The 12,159-nt window shown below is 40.5% G+C and overlaps 1 protein-coding gene across 1 annotated transcript; it reads left to right on the top strand.

Moving 5' to 3' along the window:
* Window positions 1-285: 285 nt before the first annotated feature.
* Window positions 286-7,443, top strand: fam174b (family with sequence similarity 174 member B). Its single transcript, XM_042323160.1, has 3 exons — window positions 286-854; window positions 1,743-1,874; window positions 6,563-7,443. Exons 1-3 carry the CDS (start codon window positions 589-591, stop codon window positions 6,564-6,566), a joined length of 402 nt encoding a protein of 133 aa, XP_042179094.1. The 5' UTR covers window positions 286-588; the 3' UTR covers window positions 6,567-7,443.
* Window positions 7,444-12,159: the final 4,716 nt, after the last annotated feature.

The following is a 12,159-nucleotide window of genomic DNA, read 5'->3' on the forward strand; positions in this document are numbered from 1 at the left end:
GGTTAGGTATGGGTTAGCTAACATGCTAAGTAGTTGCAAAGTTGCACAAAAGTAGTAAGTAGTTGAAAAGTGGCTAAAATTGTCAGTGATGAGATTGAAACTCACAACCTTTGTGCTGCTAGACGTTCACATTATACGCCCAACCCAACCCAACAACACTACTTTCTGTAACCATATGTCTTATGTAACAATTCCAAACGTAACATATCATATAAATTAGTTTCCCGGCTTTACGTGTACTATGTTACGTCTAGTCTATGATACCAGGCTGTCCAGACCGGAAGCCTGGCACCTTTTGCTTTGACAGCAGTTAGGAGAAGCAGCGAGCAGCGAAAGAAGCAGTCCGCAACCATTCACGAGATATTATTGTTGGGTTATACAGATTGGATATTTACACCATTTTATGGAATCGTTTCAATTTCGTTTGGCGAGCGGTGGCGCAATTTTAAACACCTTTCATGAAATGTCACAGCATGTCTTTGAATATTTTCAATCACATATCTTCCTTGGCTTCGTGAAAGTAATTTAGATAGAAAGAACACAGACGATAATTTTCACAAGACATTTGTGCTTATTCTTTCAAGCAGGATGGTGTCATACAGTTTCATATTCACTTTGGTTATTGCTGTGGCATGGGAAGTTATCGGTGAACCACAAACTCTACCTTCACCCTCAACGCAGCTAAATTCAACATCATCCATTCATGGAGGGGATTTGTCAAATAACGACACAGATAAGACCGAATCAAGAATGTCTTCAATGTTACAATATCTTCCTACTCTTAAAAATACTGTAATTATTATTTGCGCGCTAACAGCTGTTCTCATCACGTGCTTGGTAATCAAAGTGATCAGGTAGGCTGATTTATGTTTACACCAATAGGCAACCAAAAACACTATAGGCAACTGTATTATCTTAATGAACATATATTACTATTGTAATATACTATACTATTCTTCTATGAAATCGAATTGAAGCATTCATAAAGATCTTACTTAAATAACTTAGCATGTGCGTCATTATTGATTTCGATCAGCCAGTATGTAGTAGGAGAGTTGGCAAACGGGATGCGTCTTGGTGTTCTTTATATTGCAGCAACTATCATATTGTGTCAGTAATTGAATATCTAAATATGTTAAACACCACTACATTAGGCTACATCAGCGATGACATAATCATTCCCTACACCAGGTGGAACATTAGGCCTTAACCACAATGCAGGTTGACGTTTACTGTCATGAATCTTACCCTAGAGGCACAACGGAGCGATTTCTCTAGATGGGCCAGCTGCAAAGTCAAAATGGGCTATATTGTAAAAATTCCTGAAAACAAGCTTTTTGGTGTTAATTTAAGGTTAGGCATTAGGGTTAGTAGTGTGGTTAGGTTTAAAATCAGATTTGATGTCTTTGTGGCTGTACCAGCTAGTGACCACTCTGCAGAGCTGCCTACAGAACATGACGAAAAACGCTAAACTGCAACCACAATACACTACTTTAATCCTGTCCATATGGCAAAGCAGCCATATCAGATTCTTCTTTGTTCCAAGTGGGAAACTACTACACACCTCAGCTGCGTTTACACAGGCAGCCCAATTCTGATATTTGTTTTTCACTAATTGGTCTTTTAACTAATCAGATCAGCAATTTTTCCAATAATTAGGCAAAATATCAGAATTGGGCAGCCTGTGCAAATGCAGCCCTCTTGAAATGTAAGTATCACAACACTTCTCTGTTTTTTCATAGATCTGGACGGAGAATCAGGAAAACACGAAGGTATGACATAATCACGACACCAGCAGAGCGAGTAGAAATGGCTCCTTTGAATGAGGAGAATGATGATGAAGAGGACTCCACCCTCTTTGATGTCAAGTACAGGTAGGCCTACTCTCATCAGTTCAAGGCGGTCTGAACTTGAAATGAGGGAGCACCAAAATATTTCCCAAACCCACAAGAGTGGCGCAGCCGTTCAGCCTTTTCTTTTTGATTCATACATTCCTGTTTATGAGGATGCTTTCTATTTTTTACCTTTATTTATAGCTCACTGATTAATCCTGTTTCAGAAGTCTTAAAAATATTTCAGTGTCATTGATTAACTCATTAGATGAATGTTATAGATATGTTTTTGTTGAATCCGTGAATGGGTAACTTTCTCTGTGATATGTTCGGTTCGTAATGCAAAGCGCATGTGCCCTGAGCCCTTCTTCATACTATTTCAGTTGAAAAACATAAGGACAAAATTAGAGCATATGGAAATGCATCATATTGGCTTTTTTGTTTAATCTCCACTACTTTCATTGCTCGTGCTTAAGCAAAATTAAACATTTTACAAGGTAACAATAATGTTCTTCCGTTAGATGTTTAATCATGAAAGGTTTTCTGTGTGGAGCTGCCACACACATTTCCCTGGCCATAATTGCAAATTTTGGAAATGTTTGAAAGTAGGATATTTAGATTTGAGACTGTCTGCTTAATAAACACTAAACAACGATAACCATGAAAGTGGGAACTGTTTGAGCTCAACCAAATACATTCAATATCATCCATCTCACATGGTTCGGGAAGTTCTTGGAGTTAACTGAACCTATGGTTTCACTTTATTTCACGGTAAAGTAATTAATAACTATTATCTAAGAAATGACATGCGAAAATGTTAATTACATAGCAATAACATAAATAACATATGTTTCATTGTGATTCCATAAAACAAACACCACCATGTAACATTTGGTACCAGGTAGCCTAGTTCCAATGTTACTGGTGTTAAATTCTTTGAAGTAGCCTTCAAGAATGTATCCATTGCTACTAAAATACCAGGGAAAATGGAAACTGCACGGTAAAATAAAGTGCTTCTGGTCTCTGCACAGCTTTACGTCACATATGCTTTAATGTGTAGCAAAATTTCAAGTGTTGATATAAGGCTTCTCCCATCCGTCCTTTCAATTGTTCTTTGACACAGTCCCAATTTCCTGTGAGAAAGATATGGCCTCCTGTTTACCTTATATTCTACAGTATTCTTATAAGTCAAACTCAGCTCAGCAAGGCTATTTCCTCCCACACCCAGTGGACAGTCGACTTAGAAATGCAAACGGATCAGTAGTAAATCAATAGGTATTATTTCTCAACATTGTTCTTCTGTAAGATGTGGGGTTTAAAAATAAAATGCATTTTGTCACATGCGCCGAATACAACAGGTATAAATCTTACCTTGAAATGCTTACTTGCAAGCCTTTAACCAACAATGCAGTTCAAGAGAGTTAATAAAAATACTTATAAAATAAACTCATGTAAAAATGAAAATAAAAAGTAACACAATAAAATAACAGTAATGCGGCGATATACAGGGGGTACTGGTACCGAGTCAATGTGCGGGGGTACAGGTTAGTCAAGGTAATTTGTACATGTAGGTAGGGGTGAAGTGACTATGCATAGATTATAAGCAGCGAGTAGCAGCAGTGTAAAAACAATGTAGATAGTCCGGGTGGCCATTTGATTAAAAGACAGGTTGGGGGTAGAAGCTGTTAAGGAACCTTTTGGACCTAGACTTGCTCCGGTACCGCTTGCCGTGCGGTAGCAGAGAGAACGGTCTATGACTTGGGTGACTGGAGTCTTTGACAATTTTTTGGGACTTCCTCTGACACTGCCTATTTAGTATGTAGGTCCTGGATGGCAGGAAGCTTGCTCAGTGATGTCCTGGGCCATAAGCACTACCCTCTGTAGTGCCTTATGGTCGGATACCAAGCAGTTGCCATACCAGGCGGTGATACAAATGGTCAGGATGCTCTTGATGGTGCAGCTGTAGAACTTTTTGAGGATCTGGGAACCCATGCCAAATATATTCTGTCTCCTGATAGCTCATGTTGATTGAATAGGAAGCCAGGTCTGTCCGATTGTACAGTATTCACAACTTGGAATCATTTCACAAGAAACTATACAGTACCAGTCAAAAATGTGGACACACCTACTCATTTAAGGTTTTGTCTTTATTTTTACTATTTTCTACATTGTAGAATAATAGTGAAGACATCAAAACTATGAAATGACACATATGGTATCGTGTAGTAACCAAACGAGTGTTGAGGTCAGGTGATTGTGGAGGACAGGTCATCTGATGCAGCACTCCATCGCTCTCCTTCTTTGTCAAATAGCCCTTACACAGCCTGGAGGTGTGATGGGTCATTGTCCTGTTGAAAAACAAATCATAGTCACACTAAGCGCAAAGCAGATGGGATGGTGTATCGCTGCAGAATGCTGTGGTAGCCATGCTGGTTAAGTGTGCCTTGAATTCAAAATAAATCACTGACAGTGTCACCAGAAAAGCACCATCAAACCTCCTCCTCTATGCTTCACGATGGGAACCACACATGCAGAGATCATCTGTTCACCTACTCTGCATCTCACAAAGACACTGCGGTTGGAACAAAAATCTCAAATTTGGACTCATTAGACCGAAGGACAGATTTCCACCGGTCTAATGTCCATTGCTCGTGCTTCTTGGCCAAAGCAAGTCTCTTCTTCTTATTGCTGTCCTTTAGTGGTGGTTTCTTTGCAGCAATTCGACCATGAAGGCCTGTGCACGCAGTCTCCTCTGAACAGTTGATGTTGAGATGTCTGTTACTTGAACTCTGTGAACCATTTTTTGGGGCTGCAATTTCTGTGGCTGGTAACTCTAATGAACTTATCCTCTGCAGCAGATGTAACTCTGTGTAACGGGTGTCGTCTTCTGAAGAGGAGGAATCGGACCGAAGCGCAGCGTGGTAAGTGTTCATGACTTTATTTAAACTGAACACTGAGACAAAATAACAAAATGGAACAAAACGAAACAGTTCTGTCTGATGCAGACACAAAACAGAAAACAACTACTATGTGGGAAAAAGCTACCTAAGTATGTTTCCCAATCAGAGACAACGATAGACAGCTGTCCCTGATTGAGAACCATACCCGGCCAAAACAAAGAAATACTGGACCCTTGTAGCGGGCCCTGGACTGGGCGCCCTCGTAGCGGGCTCCGGACTGGGCGCCCTCGTAGCGGGCTCCGGACTGGGCACCCTCGTAGCGGGCTCCGGACTGGGCGCCCTCGTAGCGGGCTCCGGACTGGGCGCCCTCGTTGCGGGCTCCGGACTGGGCGCTCTTTTTGGGAGCTTAGGAGGCTCCGGACTGGAGGGTGTCGCTGGAGCCTCCGGACTGGAGGGCGACTCTGGAGCAAGGAGATGCAGAGACAGCCTGGTGCATGGGGCTGCCACAGGGCCCACCAGGCTGGGGAGACCTACAGGAGGTCTGGTGCGTAGAGGAGGCACCGGATGAACCGGGCTGTGGGGGAGCACTGGAGCTCTGGTGCGCAGCCTTGGCACCACTCCTCCAGGCTGAATGCCCACTTTAGCCCACCCCCTCCAGAGTGCAGGCACAGGTCGAACCGGGCTGTGGGGGAGCACTGGACATCTGGTGCTTACCACTCGCACCTCTCCATTTGGCTCAATGCCCACTTAGGCCGGCATGAGCGGAGCGCAGTCATAGGACGAACTGACCAGTCCCAGCGCACCGGAGGCACAGTGTGCAGAGCCGGCGCAGGATACTCTGGGCCAAAACGGCGCACCGGAGACCAAGTGCGCTGAGCTGCCACAATCCGCCATGGCTGGAAGCCCACTCTCGCATGGCACTTGCGGGGGGCTGGCATATAGCGCTCCGGGCTATGAGCGCGCACTGGAGACACCGTGCGCTTTACCGCATAACACGGTGCCTGACCAGTACCACGCTGCTTCCGGTAAGCACGGGGAGTTGGCTCAAAAAAACATTTTTTGGGGCTGCCTCTCATGCCTGCTGCGCTGCCTTGCCTCATCTCGCCGCCTCTCAGCTTTAGCTGCCTCCAGCTCCCTTTTCGGGCGGCAATATTCCCCAGCCTGTCTCCAGGGTCCCTTTCCGTCCAATATCTCCTCCCATGTCCAGGAGTCCTGAACCCTCTGCTCCTCCATACCACGCTGCTTGGTCCGTTGGTGGTGGGTAGTTCTGTAACGGGTGTCGTCTTCTGAAGAGGAGGAATTGGACCAAAGCTCCAGCATGGTAAGGGTTCATGACTTTATTTAAACTGAACACTGAGACAAAATGGAACAAAACGAAACAGTTCTGTCTGGTGCAGACACAAAACAGAAAAAAACTACCCACAAAAACCATGTGGAAAAAGCTACCTAAGTGTGCTTCCCAATCAGAAACAACGATAGACAGCTGTCCCTGATTGAGAACCATACCCGGCCAAAACAAAGAAATACAAAAACACAGAAAAAAGAACATAGAATGCCTACCCAAATCACACCCTGACCAAACCAAAATAGAGACATAAAATCTCTCTAAGGTCAGGGTGTGACTCTGGGTCTTCCTTTCCTGTGGCGGTCCTCAGCCAGTTTCATCATAGCGCTTGAAGGTTTTTGCGACTGCACTTTCAAAGTTCTTGAAATATTCTATAATGCAGAAAATAGTAAAAATAAAGAAAACCCTTGAATGAGTAGGTGTGTCCAAACTTTTGACTGGTACTCTATATGTAGCCTTATTCTGTATTTTCACTTGTTTTTCAGGTGAATGCCAGCATTAAACAGAGGATGTTGGATTTTGAACCCACCATTTTCTCCAGTGGAAACACAACCCAAGGATATGTTTTGTAAAGCTGTTCCCTGATGTATTCAGTGTTTGGTAACTTCTGTCAAGTCTAGTCAAGTTACCCATCTCACCCAATATTTTCAGAAGAGGTACCTCGGTTGGCTTGTTTTCTAGAATGTATTCTGATTGTGAACATGCTGTATTTACAATCATTTTGTACACATCATACACTTCTAATGCAGAAGACTCATCTTCAGAGGGATACTGCGCCCAGCTAGCTCAGTAAATGCATATCCTCTTTAAGCTAAAACTAAATACATAGAGAACATTTGATGGCTTCTGCGTAAAGGAAATCCTCTGGCTGTCCTCTAATGCTTATGGTATATTATTCACTGTAATATTAGTTGCATTCCTCAGATTATTAGTTTCATATGTATGGTTTGCACACTGAAGAATACTTATTTACTAGTCTGGTGCAAAGATTATTTTAATTGGCAACTATTCGGCTATTCCAAATATTACACTAACCACTAAAATATGCATACACTGTAAATTGTCTGAGGCTTTCTGTCCTCTGTCTCGTGGTTGGTTTGGGTGCATATGTTTTCCTGTGTGTGTTTCAGAGTCTCCCATTTTGCTGCTATCTCTAACTGGGGGTTGGTTAAGGTTTTAAGTGCATATAAGTATAGTGGAAAACTGTTCATAGAATAGACTTTGCAGGGTATTGAAAAGAAATGTATGTTTCTCAAAAGCTGGATTGTAAAAAAAACGACAACAACATACATATATGTTTGTGTGTGTGTGTGTGTGTGTGTGTGTGTGTATATATATATATACATACACACACACACACACACACACACACAGTGGGGCAAAAAAAGTATTTAGTCAGCCACCAATTGTGCAAGTTCTCCCACTTAAAAAGATGAGAGAGGCCTGTAATTTTCATCATAGGTACACTTCAACTATGACAGACAAAATGAGAAAAAATCCAGGAAATCACATTGTAGGATTTTTAATGAATTTATTTGCAAATTATGGTGGAAAATAAGTATTTGGTCACCTACAAACAAGCAAGATTTCTGGCTCTCACAGACCTGTAACTTCTTCTTTAAGAGGCACCTCTGTCCTCCACTCGTTACCTGAATTAATGGCACCAGTTTGAACTGGTTATCAGTATAAAATACACCTGTCCACAACCTCAAACAGTCACACTCCAAACTCCACTATGGCCAAGACCAAAGAGCTGTCAAAGGACACCAGAAACAAAATTGTAGACCTGCACCAGGCTGGGAAGACTGAATCTGCAATAGGTAAGCAGCTTGGTTTGAAGAAATCAATTGTGGGAGTAATTATTAGGAAATGGAAGACATACAAGACCACTGATAATCTCCCTCGATCTGGGGCTCCACGCAAGATCTCACCCCGTGGGGTCAAAATGATCACAAGAACGGTGAGCAAAAATCCCAGAACCACACGGGGGACCTAGTGAATGACCTGCAGAGAGCTGGGACCAAAGTAAAAAAGCCTACCATCAGTAACACACTACGCCGCCAGGGACTCAAATCCTGGTTAAGCCAGTACATGTCCAGGCCCGTCTGAAGTTTGCTAGAGAGCATTTGGATGATCCAGAAGAAGATTGGTAGAATGTCATATGGTCAGATGAAACCAAAATATAACTTTTTGGTAAAAACTCAACTCGTTGTGTTTGGAGGACAAAGAATGCTGAGTTGCATCCAAAGAACACCATACCTACTGTGAAGCATGGGGGTGGAAACATCATGCTTTGGGGATGTTTTTCTGCAAAGGGACTAGGACGACTGATCTGTGTAAAGGAAGGAATGAATGGGGCCATGTATCGTGAGATTTTGAGTGAAAACCTCCTTCCATCAGCAAGGGCATTGAAGATGAAACGTGGCTGGGTCTTTCAGCATGACAAGTCTCCAGTCTCCAGATCTCAACCCCATAGAAAATCTTTGGAGGGAGTTGAAAGTCTGTGTTGCCCATCAACAGCCCCAAATCATCACTGCTCTAGAGGTGATCTGCATGTAGGAATGGGCCATAATACCAGCAACAGTGTGTGAAAACCTTGTGAAGACTTACAGAAAATGTTTGACCTTTGTCATTGCCAACAAGGGGTATATAACAAAGTATTGAGATAAACTTTTGTTATTGACCAAATACTTATTTTCCACCATAATTTGCAAATAAATTAATTACAAATCCTACAATGTGATTTTCTGGATTTTTTTTCTCATTTTGTCTGTCATAGTTGAAGTGTACTTATGATGAAAATTACAGGCCTCTCATCTTTTTAAGTGGGACAACTTGCACAATTGGCGGCTAACTAAATACTTTTTTGCCCCTCTGTATGTTTTTTTAATGCTTTTTTTTTTACAATTGAGAAACATACATTTATTTTCAATACCCTGCAAAGTCTATTCTATGAACAGTCTTCTATCTATATATATATATATATATATATATATATATACACACACACACATACAGTAGCTCATCTTTTTTTATCAATATGACCTTGCAAGACATGTTTCAGCCCCCAAGGAATGGATAAAGGGTAATTTTGCATGTACAGTGCTTATTAATTGAACCATACCTCAGTAAATGTACACTACCCAAAACCTAAAACCCATTGTTGAACACAAGTTACCCATGAACTCAGGTGACCTTGTCTGGTTAACCAGTTTTGTTATCTGAGAGAACCCTACACTATCAACTACAGTAAATGTAGGGGTTTTCAGGCAACTCAAATGAATTCCATTTGAGCTGCCTGATAAGTCATACACCTGTATGCGAATAATAAACTTTCCTACCTTTTTTCACAAGGGAAATGTGTACTAACCCATAGTGGATAGCTGAAGCATTTTGCATACAATCATTACAAGTTAATTTTCTATTATGAATAAAAAAGCACGTTATATTTTCAGAATACAATCTATTGATTCTATTCACTGTTATTATATGGTCAAAAGTAACACCATTAAGGAACTTACCACTTTCTGTTCATTCTTCCTATGCCACATTGACAGACGGCGCATTATGATTTAAAGCTGTTTACTTGTTTTACATCTAGATTGATATATTTCAGCCTGCAGTTAAAATACATTACTGTTTAAGATTGACAGTAAGATTCATGTTTCCCATTGTATACTAATATAAGAAACTGTAGTCTATATCATATTTCAGTCATCAGAGTTTTTATTTAGATATTTTGTGTGTGATTAAGTTAGCTTCAGTTTTCAGTAATGCACAATTGGCGCCTTGTTCCTTTGATCATATTCTTGATGTATTTGTTTTAAGATATTTTGTTGCTACCTTCATCGTCCCTCTCCTCAGCAATTTATCTCTTCTACAATATCCTCTCCAAAAGGACAATAGTGTGAATGTTTCTGATCTTCAGTGCAGTGTTTGAATGTACAAGTAATTTATTTTTGGGCTTATGTCTTGTAACAATGTTCATTAGAACTTTATTGAGAACTTTTATTTTAAATTAATCATCTGGTTTATGCAGCTTTTCCTCTTGTAAATTAAATTAAATCTGCCATGCTATATGTAGACCTTCACTAATTACCCTCATCCCAACCCAGCCATAAAAGTTAGAAAACCAATGTTTAAAGCTTCTTTTATAAAATATTGAAAGCATGTCTACGCTTGGTTTTTCTGTCACAAAAAATGTAGTTGATATCAACCCACTGGCTGGCTCCATGGATTTCCATTTATATAAAACATTAACTAAATAAAATGACTCTCCCCTACCATCAACTATCTCCTGTCTTGGTCTGTCTGCTGAAACATGTCATTCATTTGAATGAATAATTGTACTGAAATGTGACAAATGTACAAATCTTTGCTAAGCCCTTGGCTTATGGAGTTCCATATGAAGTCAGGGTTGTATATATCGACAATACCCTCCCTCTCTTGGGACTCTGTCACCATGTTATACACCTTTCCATTAACTTTTCCTCCTTTCTGTAACTATCAAACCATTCCTGTGATACTATAGATTAACTTTATTAGAAAGAACCATTCCTGACGAAATGAGGCTATTTCAACAGATTTACAAAGGAAATTTTAGTATGGTGTCGTTCCGAAACAAAAAGCACTTTCAGATCCAACACAATAATGTGCATCAAAGAAATTTGAACAAAAAAGTTGACTGTGTTTCAGAGGACATATATAGACTTCAGAAGGGAAAACCTCAAAATAGAATACCAAAGAAAGATCAAAAGGATCACATTTTGACAGAAGGATATGTGAACATCTCTTCAGTATGTCCAACAAGCCTGTTTCAGCGGTAATTTGTTTAGTTGTATTGGTCACAGTCCGTTTCTGCTTTTGCAAAACACAGCAGTTCTTTTAGGAATAAATGTGTCTATCACTCTGGATGGCCCTCTGACATCTATAGTAAGACTATATGTAAGACTATATATATGTTTAACTTAATTGTCAGTGTAATAAGAGCAACATGTAATTCTACAGAAGAATCCTATCAAAACAACACTTTTTTTGCAGAAGGATCACGTGTGTGAGAACACATGAGAGGCTGCGACTGGAGTAGGCCACACTACGAATATTTTAAATACTTCTACTAACATCTATTAACAGAGGCATGTTCCCGCCGTGGAAGTAAACATTTTCTACAGTGCTGAACATCTTGCCAAACCTTTGAAATGACTTTTAGAATTAAATATAACTTTCTTTAACACAGCTCCCTTGAGCTAGAGGTGCATATAAACAGACTGAAAAATATTTACACACATTCCATCTCAAGCCCCAGTTTTGTTAAGAAACAATGTTCACATTATTTGTTGATAACAAGTTGTCTGACGATTATGATGTCCAGTTGACAACATAAAACATTTTCACAGGAACAGCTTCCTACTTATTGATGAGTAGGGCATTTAGTAAAACAACCACAACCTTCTGAACAGCAAAGCATTAGCCAATGTCAACCCAAGGTCTTAAACACACCTATATTTGGAAATGGTCTTAAGAGGCACATTCCAAAAAAAGTCATTGTCAAAACCTCAGGGAAAGGTTGAAGATGTTGGCTGTTCCTGTGTAAACAGTAGTGTGTGAACAGCTGGGTGTGTTCCCTGTTGGACTGTATTATCTCAAACTTTTTCCACACCAGTTGAGTGCCTCTTTTCAACATTACTACGTTACACTGCCTTTGACTGAGCACTCTAGGTAAACTAATAATAGCCTATGTCTGCCCTGGATGACTGGAGTCCTGTGGCTTGAAGAGGGTCCTCTCACAAAGCAACTGGTTGTTGTCTACAACACTTGCTGTGGCCTCTGTAGATCATCTGTAGGATCAATGAAACCATCTTGTTTTTGTTGTGATTGTTTTGATTACGAATGTGCTGTATTTTCAGCCATTCATGCTTTACCCAGGGATTTCTGTGTGCAGTTACCTCTTATCTCCAAATCGAATGAAATGAAAACATTCATAAGTGAACACACTATATTCAAAGACTCATTATACACCAAACTCCAAACAGAACAGAAGGAAAGAAATGTAATTATGTCATTCCTTGTAACACACAGTTTC

Source organism: Oncorhynchus tshawytscha, linkage group LG06, assembly GCF_018296145.1.
Source record: "Oncorhynchus tshawytscha isolate Ot180627B linkage group LG06, Otsh_v2.0, whole genome shotgun sequence".
Lineage (NCBI taxonomy): Eukaryota > Metazoa > Chordata > Actinopteri > Salmoniformes > Salmonidae > Oncorhynchus > Oncorhynchus tshawytscha.